At 41.6% G+C, this 18,318-nt stretch overlaps 1 protein-coding gene across 1 annotated transcript; it reads left to right on the top strand.

Moving 5' to 3' along the window:
* Positions 1-1,261: 1,261 nt before the first annotated feature.
* LOC311148889 (zinc finger Ran-binding domain-containing protein 2-like) lies at positions 1,262-15,457 on the top strand. Its single transcript, XM_084185901.1, has 10 exons — positions 1,262-1,399; positions 6,989-7,041; positions 7,551-7,659; positions 7,776-7,858; positions 7,968-8,044; positions 8,168-8,323; positions 8,699-8,856; positions 11,707-11,787; positions 13,941-14,090; positions 14,307-15,457. The coding sequence occupies exons 1-10, from the start codon at positions 1,332-1,334 to the stop codon at positions 14,362-14,364; spliced, it is 993 nt and encodes a 330-aa protein (XP_084042027.1). The 5' UTR covers positions 1,262-1,331; the 3' UTR covers positions 14,365-15,457.
* Positions 15,458-18,318: the final 2,861 nt, after the last annotated feature.

Below are 18,318 nucleotides of genomic sequence, written 5' to 3' on the forward strand. Positions count from 1 at the left end.
CAAACAACAACTATGTATCGTTTACACAAATATTAGCATCTTACATCTTATTGTGGGATTCTGAAACCACTGTGAAATGAGGCACGTCAGCTCATCAGCAAACCTATTGGGGTTTTGAATATTCATATTGGACTGTACAGCCTTACATATAGAGTGTGCACCCATGAAATGGGGTATCAGTCTACTCAGTGACACCCACAAAAAACAACGATGTACAGTTTACAACAATATTAGCATCACAGCACATTTAATTAGATGTTCAGGAGTCTTATGGCTTGGGGGTAGAAGCTCTTAAGAAGCCTTTTGGACCTATACTTGCAATGCGGTAGCAGAGAGAACAGTCTATGACTAGGGTGGCTGGAGTCTTTGGCAATTATTAAGGCATTCCTCTGACACCGCCTGGTATAGAGGTCCTGGATGGCTGGAAGCTTGGCCCCAGTGATGTACTGGGCCGTACGCACTACCCTCTGTAGTACCTTGCGGAGGCCAAGCAGTTGCCATACCAGGCAGTGATGCAACCAGTCAGGATGCTCTCGATGGTGCAGCTGTAGAACCTTTTGAGGATCTGAGTACCCATGCCAATTATTTTCAGTCTCCTTAGGGAAAATAGGTTTTGTCGTGCCCTCTTCATGACTGTCTTGGTGTGCTTGGACCATGTTAGTTTGTTGGTGATGTGGACACCAAGGAACTTGAAGCTCTCAACCTGCTCCACTACAGCCCTGTTGATGAGAATGGGGGCGTGCTCGGTCCTCTTCTTTTTCCTGTAGTCCACAATCATCTCCTTTGTCTTGATCACGTTGAGGGAGAGGTTGTTGTCCTGGCACCACACAGCCAGGTCTCTGACCTCCTCCCTATAGGCTATCTCGTCGTTGTCGGTGATCAGGCCTACCACTGTTGTGTCATCGGCAAACTTAATGATGGTGTTGGAGTAATGCCTGGCCATACAGTCATTAGTAATAATAATAATAATAATAATAATATGCCATTTAGCAGACGCTTTTATCCAAAGCGACTTACAGTCATGCGTGCATACATTTTTGTGTATTTTTGTGTATTAGTGAACAGGGAATACAGGAGGGGACTGAGTACGCACCCCTGAGGGGCCCCAGTATTGAGGATCAACTTAGAAGTTAGGGATTTATTTGGTTTTTAATTTTATTTTCATGGTTGTACAGAATTTGGCAGATCATGAATTATAGTACATTCCAGCACAGTAGGTGGCGGCATGCACTTTAGACGTTTGTTTGCGGTCCGCCATAATATTCATAGAAGAAGAAGAAGGTTCTTTCTTTCAGGCGTCGTGAGGCCAGCTAGCGAGTAGCAAGCTAGCCATGGATACAAAAATATCTGGAAAGAGTTTTCGCGTCAGCGACGGAGACTGGATTTGCCCTGATAAGAAGTAAGATAACGAACAAGCTACATTTTGAACAGACATGTTGTTGGAGAAGCATTCAAATAAAAGTGTGGGCTTGCTGTGTCTAGCTTTCACAACATGTTAGCGAAACGTGAATTAGCTAGCTAACGTTACAAAGGACAAGGCCCAAGACTATTTTAGCTACATTTACATTATTTAGCAGACGCTCTTATCCAGAGCGACTTACAAATTACATTGATTACAAAAAAAAAATCTAAACTTAACAGTAGTTATAGTTCGCAACAATTGTATTTGCTAACTCACTAGCTACGTGTGTACAGCCAGTGCATATAAAATAGTTAGCTAGCCTAACTCCCCTTCATGTGTTGGGAAGCTAACCCCGATGTTCAATGAAAGATGGCTAGCTAGCACACTAGAGAAACGACATACTTTCTAGTGTTGGCTAGTTAGGTAACTAGTTATGTCAAAATTGGTTTAATTTTAACCAGTGTTACAATGCCAAGGATACGTGAGGGTTTAGATGGTGACTAGCTTTTGTTAGTTGGTCAATTCATTTTCCACTCGACACATTTTATATTTTAGTCATTTAGCAGTGTGCATACATTTTCATGCTGGTCCCCTGTGGGAATCGAACCCACAACCCTGGCGTTGCAAGTGCCATGCTCTACGATAAGCTTTTCAATATCACTAACTCAAGTGGTACAATGTTGTGTAGCTAGCTAACCAATTCGTTTTGAGATTAGAAATCATAGGCCCCGGGGCTTTCATCTTCCCAGCACACAATGTAATGTGAACAAATCCGTGTACCAACATTTAATTCGATGCGTGGTAAATTTATTAGGTATATATATATATATATATATATATATATATATATATATATATAATATGCTAATGTAGGCTACTAAATACAATTTCCAGTGACACACTGACTCACTTAATGATGAAGATGAAGCCATAGGCTACTACTCACAGCGCTCCTCTTGGCAATAGCCTGTCTCAGAAATTGGGAGTTGTTGAGACATTATTTTCTCTATTGGTTCTGCAGACCGAGTAGTTTAGTTAACTCTTTTCAGAGGTAGGTAGGCATTTTGCTTTCCAAACGATGTTTTTCTCTTGATTTGTATTTTGAAATTTGCAAAAGTTAAACACAGCAGCAACTAACCATAGGTAATATAATCCATAGGTGGCAGCCATTGCTAGTCTATCCATGAGTTTAACTTTCAAATTGTCAGGGTAAGAGGTTCCTAAACCCTTCTATGGCCACAACGCAACTGGCTGTATATTTGGTGTGTATGCTGCCCAAATTGCAGCCTTCCCCATTGTAGGCAACCAGTAACTGCCTAAATAAATGAAACACTTGAGTAAATTAGGGATACAAAGTTTATGGTGTGTGGGGTACATTTTCTTGGCATGGTTTAGGTCCACTTGTAGAATCTATGCCGAGGCGCATTGAAGCTGTTCTGGCAGCTCGTGGTGGCCCAACACTCTTAAGACACTTTATTTTACATTTACATTTTAGTCATTTAGCACACGCTCTTATCCAGAGCGATTTACAGGAGTAATTAGGGTTAAGTGCCTTGCTCAAGAGCACATCGACATATTTTTCACCTAGTCGGCTCAGGGATTCAAACCATCGACATTTCGGTTACTGGCCCAACGCTCTTAAACAGTTGGCTGGCTACCTTTTTTATGTAGTCACTTGTGATACAATTGTATCCACTTATTTTTCGTTGTTGAAACGATTGATCCTCTGTGGCTAAATGATGTATTTTGAACATTGAGAGCAGGCTCCTGTGTAAAATAAGTGTTTTTGGTCTTGTTTTTGCCTCTTGGGCATAGGGCTTGGGCCCAGCTCAACTCACAGAATTGACCAGTCACTTTTATTTATTATGCTATTATTTTATTTTGTATTAATCAGTTACCCAATCAAGGCAGGGCTTACCCACGTGCAGGCTCGCTACCTCCTCTCCTACCCCAATCTGATGATTAGCAGAGCGGCAGCAGCAGGCTGTCTACACTCATTGAGAGCGGGCTCCTGAATCCTCCTGTGGTTGGCGGTAGCAGTGAAAAATATATATACATACAGTGCATGCGGAAAGTATTCAGACCCCTTGACATTTTGTTACGTTACAGCCTTATGGAAAAAAGTTCTAAAACTTTTTTTCATCAATCTATGCAAAATACCCCATAATGACAAAGCCAAAACAGATTTTTTGTAATTTTTGCATATAAAAAAACCCAACGTAAATATAACATTTACATAAGTATTCAGACCCTTTACGCAGTACTTTGTTGAAGCACCTTTGGCAGTGATTACAGCCTTGAGTCTTCTTGGATATGACGTTACAAGCTTGGCACACCTGTATTGGGAGAGTTTCTCCAATTCTTCTTTGCAGATCCTCTCAAGCTTTGTCAGGTTGGATGGGGAGCGTCACTGCACAGCTATTTTCATGTCTCTTCAGAGATGTTAAATCGGGTCCAAGTCCGTGCTCTGGCTGGGCCATTCAACGACTTGTCCCTAAGTCACTCCTGCGTTGTCTTGATTGTGTGCTTAGGGTCGTTGTCCTGTTGGAAGGTGAACCTTCACCCCAGTCTGAGGTCCTGAGCACTCTGGAGCAGGTTCTCATCAAGGATCTCTCTGTACTTTGCTCCGTTCATCTTTCCCTCGATCCTGACTAAGTCTCCCAGTCCCTGCCGCTGAAAAACAACCCCACAGCATGATGCTGCCACCACCGTGCTTCACCGTAGGGATGGTGCCAGGTTTCCTCCAGACGTGATGCTTGGCATTCAGGCCAAAGCGTTGAGTCTTGGTTTCATCAGATCAGAGAATGTTGTTGCTAATGGTCTGAGAGTCCTTTAGGTGCCTTTTGGCAAACTCCAAGCGGGCTGTCGTGCCTTTTTACTGAGAAGTGGCTTCCGTCTGGCTACTCTACCATAAAGGCCTGATTGGTGGAGTGCTGCAGAGATGGCTGTCCTTCTGGAAGGTTCTCCCACCTCCACAGAGGAACTCTGGAGCTCTATCAGAGTGACCATCGGGTTCTTGGTCACCTCCCTGAAAGGCTCTGACAGTTCACATGCCCTTCTCCGCCGATTGCTCAGTTTGGCTGGACAGCCAGCTCTAGGAAGATTATTGGTGTTCTAAACTTGTGTTCTTGGGGACCTTCAATGCTACAGACATTTTTAGGTACCCTTACCCGGGGCTGTGCCTCGACCCAATCCTGTCTCGGAGCTCTACGGGCAATTCCTTCAACCTCATGGCTTGGTATTTGCTCTGACATGCACTGTCAACTGTGGGACCTTATATAGACGGGTGTGTGCCTTTCCAAATCATATCCAATCTATTGAATTTACCACAGGTTGACTCCAATCAAGTTGTAGAAACATCTCTAGGATGATCAATGGTAACAGGATGCACCTGACCTCAATTTCGAGTCTCATATCAAAGGGTCTGAATACTTATATAAATAAGGTATTTGTTTATTTGTAATACATTTGCAAAAATTCTAAACCTGGTTTCTCTTTGTCATTATGAGGTATTCTTTGTAGATTGATGAGGATTTGTATTTATTTAATCAATTTTAGAATAAGGCTTTAACATAACGTGGAAAAATTCAAGGGGTCTGAATACTTTCCGAATGCACTGTGTATATACAGTACCAGTCAAGTTTGGACAAACCTACTCATTCCAGGGTTTTTCTTTATTTGTACTATTTTCTACGTTGTAGAATAATAGTGAAGACATCAACACTATGACATAACACATGGAATCATATAGTAACCAAAAAAGTGTTAAACAAATCAGAACTTTTAAAGTTTATTCAATTGCAGTCACAAAAAACATCAAGCGCTATGATGAAACTGGCTCTCATGAGGACCGCCACAGGAAAGGAAGACCCAGAGTTACCTCTGCTGCAGAGGATAAGTTTATTAAGAGTTACTAGACTCAGAAATGTCAGCCCAAATAAATGCTTCACAGTTCAAGTAACAGACACATCTCAACATCAACTGTTCAGAGGAGACTGTGTGAATCAGGCCTTCATGGTCGAATTGCTGCAAAGAAACCACTACTAAAGGACACCAATAAGAAGAAGACTTGCTTGGGCCAAGAAACACGAGCAATAGACATTAGACCGGTGGAAATCTGTCCTTTTGGTTTGATGAGTCCAAATTGGAGATTTTTGGTTCCAACCGCTGTGTCTTTGTGAGACGCTGAGTAGGTGAAGGGATGATCTCTGCATGTGTGGTTCCCACCGTGAAGCATGGAGGAGGAGGTGTAATGGTGTGGGGGTGCTTTGCTTGTGACACTGTCAGTGATTTATTTAGAATTCAAGGCACACTTAACCAGCATGGCTACCACAGCATTCTGCAGCGATACGCCATCCCATATGGTTTGGGCTTAGTGGGACTATCATTTGTTTCTCAACAGGACAATGCCCTGTGTAAGGGCTATTTTACCAAGAAGGAGAGTGATGGAGTGCTGCATCAGATGACCTGGCCTCCACAATCACCCGATCTCAACCCTGTTGAGATGGTTTGGGATGAGTTGGACCGCAGAGTGAAGGAAAAGCAGCCAACAAGTGCTCAGCATATGTTTAACACTGTTTTGGTTACTACATGATTCCAGATGTGTTATTTCATAGTTTTGATGTCTTCACTATTATTCTACAATGTAGAAAATAGTACAAATAAAGAAAAACCCTTGAATGAGTAGGTGTGTCCAAACTTTTGACCGGTACTGTATATTGTATTTCTTTTTACTGCCTCAGGGGCTTCAGCTCCGGTAGACCCCTGCATTGATCTGGCCCTGGCCTCAAGGAGTTTGTTGATTATTGATTTACATTCTGTATTTCAAAATGCAGAAGAATAGAGCCAGAATTCAAATTTTAGCTTCACTGTCTGATGGTGAGCTGTCTCTGTGTACAGTCAAATTATTTTTGGATTGAGCATTATGTAGAGTGTCCAAAAACGCACTTTGGTGATGACATTTCACCTCCTTGTTATAAAATACATTTTACCATGACAAATATTACTCTTCATGTTCTGAATCGTTCAGTGGGGTCTTTAACATATCATTAACATTATATCCAAAAAGTCGATTTTCGTAACCGAACACAAGCACTGAGCTCTGTTGACAGCGGTAGAGCTTTATCGCTGAAACTTTTTTTGAGGATTTACCATTTTGTGGTTGTCGTCTTCCAAGTTGTTTCCATGGGTCGCAAATAGAAAAATGACCATGACACGAGTTGAATTAAATGTAAAAGGCTCTGACAGTTCACATAGATACGCTTGTTTTTGTGAGAAGTCCTCGAAAAAGAACAGGAACAAAAAATCTGTAAATATTTTACCTCTATTGTTTTATGTCCTCCGGATTTGAGAAGAAAGATGAGTTCAATGGTAAGCCTGTCATGCTATTTTCCAGATTTATGACAACTTGTTTTGTCTGGGTAAAAACTCCTCCTGTAAATTTTGAAGAGGATAGAGACATGAGGTTTGGACCATTGGTTTTCTTTGAGGATTATCTACACAACATGAACATTTTATTTTACCTATTGTTCAAAAGAGTCATTTTTGATTGGACATATGCTCATTTTGACACTTAATTTCCTCTAGGTGTGGAAATGTGAACTTTGCAAGAAGGACAAGCTGTAATAGATGTGGCAGTGGTAAGTTATTTGTCTCTATAGGGCCCAGTACTACACTTCCTACCCTGGCATCACTCTTTACTCTCTCTACTTGTCAAGATTAATCGCTCCACAAATTTACAATCATGTGGTTTGGTTGGAGAAACAGAGATTCATTGTGATGAGACTTCAAGAGAACCAGCATTTACTATTGTATGTCAGCCAGCCTGTACATTTTAATATAATTTAATTGAATATGCCATTTAGCAGACGCTTTTATCCAACGCGACTTAGTCATGTGTGCATACATTTTTACGTATGGGTTGTCCCGGGGATCGAACCCACTACCCTGGCGTTACAAGCGCCATGCTCTACCATTTGAGCTACAGAGGACCACCCATATGTAAAGATATCTGTGAGTCCATCAGAAAAGTAACCACTGACAATTCATGTGTTAGGCGGTATCAATGAATAACATGACCAGGATTGTTCACTGACTTCAGAGTCAAAGGATTGTCACACCAATGTGAATCCCTATCTATCCGAAACAGAAAAGACAACCGAGGCAAAGATGATGAAAGCAGGAGGGACAGAGATTGGCAAGACCCTGGCTGAGAAGAGTCGGGGCCTCTTTAGTGCAAACGATTGGCAGTGTAAAACGTAAGTGACTAGCTAACTCTTCATAAAACCTCAAGACTTGTGCATGGTGGATCTTGACACAGGGTATGCTTTGACTGTTTGATAAGCACATGATTGTTTGCATTTTTAATATATAGCTGCGGCAATGTGAACTGGGCCAGGAGGTCTGAGTGCAACATGTGCAACACTCCTAAATATGCCAAGCTGGAGGAGCGAACAGGTACGTTACACAACACTGCCCTAGAAGTTCTTTGTCATGTTTTGAAGTACATTGCCTCCTTGGATATTCCTAGTTTATTCTTAATTCCATTGCCCTTTCCTGTTATCAGGATATGGTGGAGGGTTCAATGAGAGGGAGAATGTGGAGTATATCGACCGAGAGGAATCGGATGGAGAATACGACGAGGTAAATCTCTTGTGAATAAGCCCATACTGTGGTTTCTAACTGTCAAATAATACTGGTTTATGATTTGGTATACTGTAGATTAGTTTACACTAATACTTTCTTTTGGATTTCAATATCTACCAGTTTGGGAGAAAAAAAAAAAAGTACCGTGGGAAACCTGGGAGCAGGTCTTCCTCGAAGGAGAGTGAAAAGAAGGCGGAACCAGTGAAACCAGAGGAGGAGGAGGAGGAGGATGACGACGAAGAGGAGGAAGGAGACCTTTCAAAATACAAACTAGATGTAAGGACATGGTTCCTGAGATGGGGAAATAAAATGCAACCTGTTCAGTTAATGTGTAGCACAGGTTTGGGAGCAATATGGCTGTTTTCCATTGCTTAACGTTCTTTACATTGTAAGGCTGTAACTCACCTTGTCCAATATCAATATGTAGCACAATGTGGAGAACCCACATTGCATGGGTTCATATTGGGCCATATTGTAGTAAAATATTGTTCAATGAAAGGAAAATGAGTGCTGCTTGTTGGTCACGTTCAGAGAGGACCTCAGAGTAACGAACAGGGATGGAAGTGTCCATAACCATCAAGTTTTTTTTTGTTTGGTACCTAGTTAGCACAACACAGCTTTATTTTGAAACCGTAAACTCTGGTTCCCCAGGATGACGACGATGAAGATGATGCGGACTTGTCGAAGTACGATTTGGATGCCAGTGGTGATGAGGGGGAGAAGGATAAGCCAGTCACAATGAAGAAGGATAGCCCCCCGGGGTCTTCCCAATCCTCCTCGGGCTCCTCCAGCTCTCGGTCCAGGTCCAGGTAAAAGGGTACAGGTCAAGGGTAACTCCAGGCAAAATGTCAGTATCAGCTCAATATTCCTTTATAACCTATTGATCCACATAAATGTCATTTTTTGCTTCTTTTTTTGTCTCTCCTGTTTTGTCGTTTTAAGTGATTCAGAATGTGTGTGGGTTTATCCCCTAATCGCAATGTGAAAGGGTACTTGCATGTATTTGTACACTGAACAAAAATATAAACGCAACATGCAACAATTTCTAAGATTTTACTGAGTTACAGTTCATATAAGGAAATCAGTCAATTGAAATACATTCATTAGGCCCTAATCTATGGATTTCACCTGACTGGGAATACAGATATGTACAGTGGGGGAAAAAAGTATTTAGTCAGCCACCAATTGTGCAAGTTCTACCACTTAAAAAGATGAGAAAGGCCTGTAATTTTCATCATAGGTACACGTCAACTATGACAGACAAAATGGATTTTTTTTCTCCAGAAAATCACATTGTAGGATTTTTTATGAATTTATTTGCAAATTATGGTGGAAAATAAGTATTTGGTCAATAACAAAAGTTTCTCAATACTTTGTTATATACCCTTTGTTGGCAATGACACAGGTCAAACGTTTTCTGTATGTCTTCACAAGGTTTTCACACACTGTTGCTGGTATTTTGGCCCATTCCTCCATGCAGATCTCCTCTAGAGCAGTGATGTTTTGGGGCTGTCGCTGGGCAACACAGACTTTCAACTCCCTCCAAAGATTTTCTATGGGGTTGAGATCTGGAGACTGGCTAGGCCACTCCAGGACCTTGAAATGCTTCTTACGAAGCCACTCCTTCATTGCCTGGGCGGTGTGTTTGGGATCATTGTCATGCTGAAAGACCCAGCCACGTTTCATCTTCAATGCCCTTGCTGATGGAAGGAGGTTTTCACTCAAAATCTCACGATACATGGCCCCATTCATTCTTTCCTTTACACGGATCAGTCGTCCTGGTCCCTTTGCAGAAAAACAGCCCCAAAGCATGATGTTTCCACCCCCATGCTTCACAGTAGGTATGGTGTTCTTTGGATGCAACTCAGCATTCTTTGTCCTCCAAACACGACGAGTTGACTTTTTACCAAAAAGTTATATTTTGGTTTCATCTGACCATATGACATTCTCCCAATCCTCTTCTGGATCATCCAAATGCACTCTAGCAAACTTCGGACGGGCCTGGACATGTACTGGCTTAAGCAAGGGGGACACGTCTGGCACTGCAGGATTTGAGTCCCTGGCGGCGTAGTGTGTTACTGATGGTAGGCTTTGTTACTTTGGTCCCAGCTTTCTGCAGGTCATTCACTAGGTCCCCCCGTTTTATCGACGGCGGATGAATGGCACAACAATGGGCCTCAGGATCTCGTCACGGTATCTCTGTGCATTCAAATTGCCATCGATAAAATGCAATTGTGTTCTTTTTCCGTATCTTATACCTGCCCATACCATAACCCCACCACCATGGGGCACTCTTAACAATATTGAAATCAGCAAACCGCTCGCCCACACGACGCCATACACGCTGTTTGCCATCTGCCCGGTACAGTTGAAACCGGGATTCATCCGTGAAGAGCACACTTCTCAAACGCGTGACCATCGAAGGTGAGCATTTGCCCACTGAAGTTGGTTACGACGCCGAACTGCAGTCGGTGAGGACGACGAGATGAGCTTCCCTGAGTCGGTTTCTGACAGTTTGTGCAGAAATTATTTGGTTGTGCAAACTCAGTTTCATCAGCTGTCGGGTGGCTGGTCTCAGACAATCCCGCAGGTAAATAAGCCGGATGTGGAGGTCCTGGGCTGGCGTGGTTACACGTGGTCTGCGGTTGAGGCGGGTTGAACGTACTGCCAAATTCTCTAAAACGATGTTGGAGGGGGCTTATGGTAGAGAAACGAACATTAAATTCTTTGGCAACAGCTCTGGTGGGAATTCCTGCAGTCAGCTCCCTCAACTTCTGTGGCATTGTGTTGTGTGACACAGCTGTACATTTTAGTGGCCTTTTATTGTCCCCAGCACAAGGTGCATCTGTGTAATGATCATGTTGTTTTAATCAGCTTCTTGATAGTCCATTCACCTGACAGGTGTGGCATATCTTGGCAAAGGAGAAATGTTCACTATCAGGGATGTAAAAAAAAAAAAAAAAAAAAAAAAAATGCCGCAACATTGGATAGAAAAACCTTTGGTGTGTTTGGAACATTTCTGGGATCTTTTATTTCAGCTCATGAAACATGGGACCAACACTTTAGATGTTGAGTGTAGTAAAGCTTGCTCTGTAATGCATTGATTCTTCTAATTGCGCATTTAAAATAATATTTCTGTAATTTGTTTCAACTGATGTTTTCAGATATGTTATTGATTTCTGTATTGCTGTCAATTGGTTACAAAGTGAAGATTACTGCCATGACCTAAGAGTAGACACAACATTGTAAGATGGCTTATAACATCAAAAGGCAGGGAGGGACTGGGCTGTCTTGTATTCACATCAATATGCATCTTCTTTTCATGTTTTAGAATGGTTGGTTTATGCTTGCCAGTTTAATACTTGGTTTATTGTTGAGATTGACCATTTTTTATGTTAGCTTGAATCAGATACATTTATTTGAATCCCTGCTATTGTCAGTTTAGTTGTTTTTAAGTTCATTTTTGTCACAAATGGTCCAAAGTAGCCAGTGATCATTGGTTTATGTGTACATCAAGGTGTGCAACATTGATCTTTTTTGCCATTGATGGACTGTTACACAATATTTGATAGCTGTAACTTGTTTGTTTTCATCCATGTGCATGACCCTTGTTTTTCACTCGTTAGAAAATATTTGTAAATGTATTTTCTGTTTTTCAGATCCCAATCTAGAAGCTCATCCAGTTCCAGATCTCGCTCCAGTTCCCAAGAGCAAGGCCGGTCTCGCAGGTCCAACTCCAGGTGAATGAGGTGACATGCACTCCCATTTAGGAGAGAGTGTATGTGACTGGGCAGGATGTTCCAGAAACCATATTGCCCTATTTAAAGTGTAGGAGAGGCTGCACAGTGATGATCTCAAATCCTACAGTTTCTCCTTATACTGTTCCTTCCTTGGATGTCCCCAATTTAATTATGGAAAGTGTCACAATATAATGACTAGTTTGTCCCTGTATCTGAATTTATTTGTCATGTTAAATCAACAATTTCTATGTCTGTTGGTCTTTTTCATATCCATTGTATCCCCTTTTGATTCTCTTGCTGCATTCGGAAAGTATTCAGACCCCTTCACTTTTTCCACATTTTGTTACGTCACAGCATTATTCTAAAATGGATTAAATAGTTTTTTCCCTCATCAATCTACATACAATACCCCATAATGACAAAGCAAATACAGGTTTTTAGAAATTTTTGAATTTATTACTAATAAAAAAACTGAAATCACACTTACGTAACTATTCAGACCCTTTACTCAGTACTTTGTTGAAGCACCTTTGGCAGCGATTACAGCCTCGAGTCTTCTTAGGTATGACGCTACAAGCTTGGCTCCCGAGTGGCGCAGCGGTCTAAGGCACTGCATCTCAGTGCTTGAGGCGTCACTAATCAAATCAAATTTGATTGGCAACATGCGCCGAATACAACAGGTGCAGACATTACAGTGAAATGCTAACTAACAGCCCTTAACCAACAGTGCATTTATTGTTCGATTCCAGGCTGTATCACAACCGGCCGTGATTGGGAGTCCCATAGGGCGGCACACAATAGGCCCAGCGTAGTCCGGTGCAGGTCGTCATTGTGAATAAGAATTTGTTCTTAACTGACTTGCCTAGTTAAATAAATAAAAAAATAAACACCTGTATTTGGGGAGTTTCTCCCATTCTTCTCTGCAGATCCTCTCAAGCTCTGTCAGGTTGGATGGGGATCGTCACTGCACAGCTATTTTCAGGTCTCCAGAGATGTTCGATCAGGTTCAAGTCCGGGCTCTGGCTGGGCCACTCAAGGACATTCAGAGACTTGTCCCGAAGCGCACTCCTGCGTTGTCTTGGCTGTGTGCTTAGGGTCGTTGTCCTGTTGGAAGGTGAACCTTCGCCACAGTCTGAGGTCCTGAGCGCTTTGGAGCAGGTTTTCATCAAGGATCTCTCTGTAGCTTTCCCTCCATCCTGACTAGTCTCCCAGTCCCTGCAGCTGAAAAACATCCACACAGCATGATGCTGCCACCACCATGCTAGGGATGGTGCCAGATTTCCTCCAGATGTGACGCTTGGCATTCAGCCCAAAGATTTCAATCTTGGTTTCATCAGACCAGAGAATCTTGTTTCTCATGGTCTGAGAGTATTTGGGTGCCTTTTGGCAAACTCCAAGCGGGCTGTCATGTGCTTTTTACTGTGGAGTGGCCTCAGTCTGGCCACTCTACCATAAATGCCTGATTGGTGGAGGGCTGCAGAGATGGTTCTCCCTCTGGAAGGTTCTCCCATCTTTACAGAGGAACTCTGGAGCTCTGTCAGAGTGACCATCTGGTTCTTGGTCACCTCCCTGACCAAGGCCCTTCTCCCCCGATTGCTCAGTTTGGCCAGACAGCCAGCTCTGGGAAGAGTCTTGGTGGTTCCAAACTTCTTCAATTTAAGAATCAACACAATTCTGTCTTGGAGCTCTACGGAAAATTCCTTCGACATCATGGCTTGGTTTTTGCTCTCACATGCACTGTCAATTCTGGGACCTTATATAGACGTGTGTGCCTTTCCAAATAATGTCCAATCAATTGAATTTACCACAGGTGGACTCCAATCAAGTTGTAGAAATATCTCAAGGATGATCAATGGAAACAGGATGCACATGAGATCAATTTCGAGTCTCATAGCAAAGGGTCTGAATACTTATGTAAATAAGTTATTTCTGTTTTAATTTTTAATTGTGCAAACATTTAAACACCTGTTTTCGCTTTGTAGTTATAGTATTGTGTGTAGATTAAGAAATGTTTTGTTTAATCCATTTTAGGGAATAAGGCTTTAATGTAACAATGTGGAAAAAGTAAAGGGGTCTGAATACTTTCTGAATGCACTCTACATGGTTCATTATTGTTTTTGCCTCACTGACTGCTTGATTTATCTCTACAAAAGATCCAGCTCCAGGTCTGGAAAGGGCTCTTCTCCCAGGAAGAGGACTCGCTCGCCCTCCTCCTCGCCAGAGAGAGAAAAGAAGCGCAGTCGCTCCAGGTCCTCATCTGGAGAGAGGAAAAAAAGGCGCTCTAGATCACGATCGTCCGAAAGGTTTGGGTTTCTGTGGAATACCGCAAAATGGTGTACTGAATATTAGCCTTGCCACCTACTACCCTTTTCACTACGGCAGTCAAGATTTTGATGTGACTTACTACAGTACCTTATCTTAATGCCGTAATATCAGGTGCATGTGCTGAATTGAGGCCTTAGTTAGAGGGTCGTGGCTGTCCACCCTACTCACCTCTCTGGTATTTTGTCTCGTTTCAGGCGCCGTGGCCAGTCCTCTGGATCTTCCCATTCTGGCTCAAGTTCAAAACAGAAATAAGTTTAAAGCAGCCCGTAAAACAGGAAAAAGGAATCTTAATGCAAATGGATGATGTTTAAAACAACAAAAGAAACAGGACAGATCCGTTCATTATGCTGTTCATTTTACCAGAGCTTTGCAGTACACAACAAATATTTTCCTTAAAAAAAGAAAATGGTGACATGTCTCTCTTTTTACCATTCATTACTTGCTGCCTTTTTAGAGCTCACTAAGGTCCCTGTCTGTATCAACTGTGTAACTTTAGGTGTTCAATAGGCTTATGGTGTCTGGTCATTTTTAGAGAAACAGAATAATATTGTGAAGAGTCTACATCCATTTTTTATCCAAACTGCACAATATCATGGCAGGATACATTTTAACCCAGTCATTGTTAGGTTTTGAGAAATGAAAATAACATAGAATGAACTTTCATTTTTACCAAGGATATTTTACAGATGTTGGTCTTAACCCCTGATTTTCAGTGATTTAGGAACATTCTTGTGTGTGAAATTGTGTAAGTGAGGGAAAAATTACCAACTCAGGTCTGTAAAACCATCATCTTGAAATGTCTATGGTATTCACCAATAAGCTTGCTAAACTAATTTGATGTGTTAAGTCTTTTCTATGTTTTGAGGTAAAGTGAAGGTAAGTATTTTTCTTTACTTTCTGATATTTCTTGTTTTAAATAAGTGCAAGGTATTCCGATGGTGTTGTTTTAGGCTTAGGAAACAAACCTAAATAATTTGGAGCTGACTGTTAAGTCATTCGTTTTACCTCCTTAACCTTCATTGGTGGCCTAAGTATATGTCTTACTGTAATTCATGTTTAGGTCCTATAAAAGCACTCTACTCAACTTTGGTAAGAGTGTATGTGAAACTCATAACAGGCTTTTCATGAAATTACTTTTTTCTATTGTGGGAGCTAAAATATTTTTGCTTCGTTTCTCTGCTCTGTTGTATACTCAAATAGTTCATGATTACTGTGCAGTAAGGATAATTAAAAAACAATAGTTTTTTTTTCTCTTCTAAATGACAGTATCAATAGAATGTGTTAAGGTCTCGATCACTAAAAACAAACAAATGTAAGCAGCGTGAATAAAATCCTGTCAATCATTGCTGTGCTATTTTTAAATGCAAAACTGAGGTGTGAAAATGTCAGCAGACCATCTTTAAATTACAGTAGTGTGCCCTGTGGGCTATCTAGGCCTGTGTAAACTTTAATACAGTGGGAAATGTATCTGGTTGGCCCAATAATCACCTACCACCGGTGAGTGTGCGTGCTATGTGATCCATGTTTTAGCCATGATGCATGCCTATGCATCCTCGTGGGGAAAGTATGCAGATTATTGGTGCTTTCAAGACAACTGGGAACTCAAAAAAATAAAAACTAGTTCAAATCATGACGTCAGTGATCTTCAAGTCGGAAAGTCAGCGCTCTAGAATGATGCCCTAGTTTCCGATTTGGGACTCGGAGTTGGATGACCGTTCAAAAGTCAGATTTCCGAGTTCCCAGTTTTGAACACGGCAACTGTCCAGGAATTTCAAATGCTTCCCTCTACTGAGGTCGCGACTATAATCTAAGAACATCATGTTACGGTTTAATCATATTTGATTGCTCTTCAGTCGTGTCTGTAGGTGGCACTTTGTGCACTTAAAATACTAGCAGACTTAAATTAAGGCGCCCACTGTTAATATTCAGACGGAATAATACGTTCCAGGAGGCTATGTAGACATGTTGTGATAATGGGATAGGCCTATCATCCACGTGCATTGTGAGGAAGAATTACCCACTCATGGTAGGTTCATGTGTGACGAGAATATTTTTAAGCTCTTTTCAGGGTGAAGCAGAATCAGGAGACGTTGAATATGACGATTCTACTTTAAGTCCAGGAAGCAGCCATTCACCAGTTTAATGATGTCAAAATACGTTCGGTACTTGCCACACAATGGAGTTTCGCTTAGCAAATATTGTCATTACTGCTGTTACGGTCGGTATGTACTTCAAAAAAAGGTCTAAATAAAAAGTTGCATGCAACTGGAAAAATGCCTTGTCTTTGACCAAGTGTGCATGCGCCAAATCCACCACTTCTGCACCTGCAATATTAATGGAATTAAAATACACTAAATAAAGCCTATCTAGAAATATACAATCACTGTTAACGTACTCTATATTGTCTATATTGTCTACTTAATCTACTTGCATGAAATATTGCATTATGTGTAGCACTGATGAAACAACAAATTGTAGTAGGTGATCAAATTAATTACCTTTCCTGCTGCTGAATCAGCCAACCTGTGCGTGGCAGTAATGAGGGATTTGATTGGCGGTGCAGAAGAGGTGGATTTGGCACAGCACACTTGGTCAATAACAATACTTATTTCCAGACAACGCATTTTTCCGGTTGCATGCAACTTTTATTTAGACCTTTTTTGGAAGTACATACCGGTGGTAACGGAAGTAATGATGATAGTTGCTCTGTGAAACTCCATTCCTTGGTAAGTACCGAACATATTTTGACATTATGCTTGAAAAGCTGGTGCATGGCAAGTTGAATGTCTGCTTCCTGGCCTTAAAAGAGAATTGCCATATTCAACATCTCTAAACCCAGATTCTGGTTCATTTTCAGGGCAGCAAATGGCATTACACTGCAAGGTGAAGGATATAGGCTTGCTTTGTGATAATTAGGCTGCTTCATTTTCTTAAATGCAACAACTTGGCCTATTTATATATTTTTCTTTTATTTCACCTTTATTTAACCAGGTAAGCCAGTTGAGAACAAGTTCTCATTTACAACTGCGACCTGGCCAAGATAAAGCAAAGCAGTGCGGTAAAAACAACAACAACACATATGGGGTAAAACAAAACATAAAGTCAAAAATACAACAGAAAATATATATACAGTGTGTGCAAATATAGTAAGTTATGGAGGTAAGGCAATAAATAGACCATAGTGCAAAATAATTATTAGATGTGCAGAAGATGATGTGCAAATTGACATACTGGGGTGCAAATGAGCAAAATAAATAACAATGTAAATAACAATATGGGGATGAGGTAGTTGGCTGGGCTAATTACAGATGGGCTGTGTACAGGTGCAGTGATTGGTAAGTTGCTCTGACAACTGATGCTTAAAGATAGTGAGGGAGATAAGTGTCTCCAGCTTCAGAGATTTTTGCAGTTCGTTTCTGTCATTTGCAGCAGAGAACTGGAAGGAATGGCGACCAAAGGAGGTTTTGGCTTTGGGGATGACCAGTGAGATATACCTGCTGGAACGCATACTACGGGTGGGTGTTGCTATGGTGACCAATGAGCTAAGATAAGGCGGGGATATGCCTAGAAGGGATTTATAGATGGCCTGGAGCCAGTGGGTTTGGCGACGAATATGTAGTGAGGACCAGCCAACGAGAGCCTACAGGTCACAATGGTGGGTAGTATATGGGGCTTTGGTGACAAAACGGATGGCACTGTGATAGAATACATCCAATTTGCTGAGGAGAGTGTTGGAAGATATTTTGTAAATGACATCGCCGAAGTCAAGGATCGGGATGATAGTCAGTTTTACGAGGGCATGTTTAGCAGCATGAGTGATGAAGGCTTTGTTGCAAAATAGGAAGCCGATTCTAGATTTAACTTTGGATTGGAGATGCTTAATGTGAGTCTGGAAGGAGTATTTACAGTCTAACCAGACACCTAGGTATTTGTAGGTGTCCACATATTCTAAGTCAGAGCCGCCGAGAGTAGTGATTCTAGTCGGGCAGGCGGATGCAAGCAGCGTTCGATTGAAGAGCATGCATTTAGTTTTACTAGCGTTTAAGAGCAGTTGGAGGCCACGGAAGGAGTGTTGTATGGCATTGAAGCTCGTTTGGAGGTTTGTTAACACAGTGTCCAATGAAGGGCCAGATGTATACAAAATGGTGTCGTCTGCGTAGAGGTGGATCTGAGAGTCACCAGAAGCAAGAGCGACATCATTGATAT

Source organism: Coregonus lavaretus (assembly GCF_964263955.1).
Source record: "Coregonus lavaretus genome assembly, chromosome: 21".
In the NCBI taxonomy this organism is placed as follows: Eukaryota; Metazoa; Chordata; class Actinopteri; order Salmoniformes; family Salmonidae; genus Coregonus; species Coregonus lavaretus.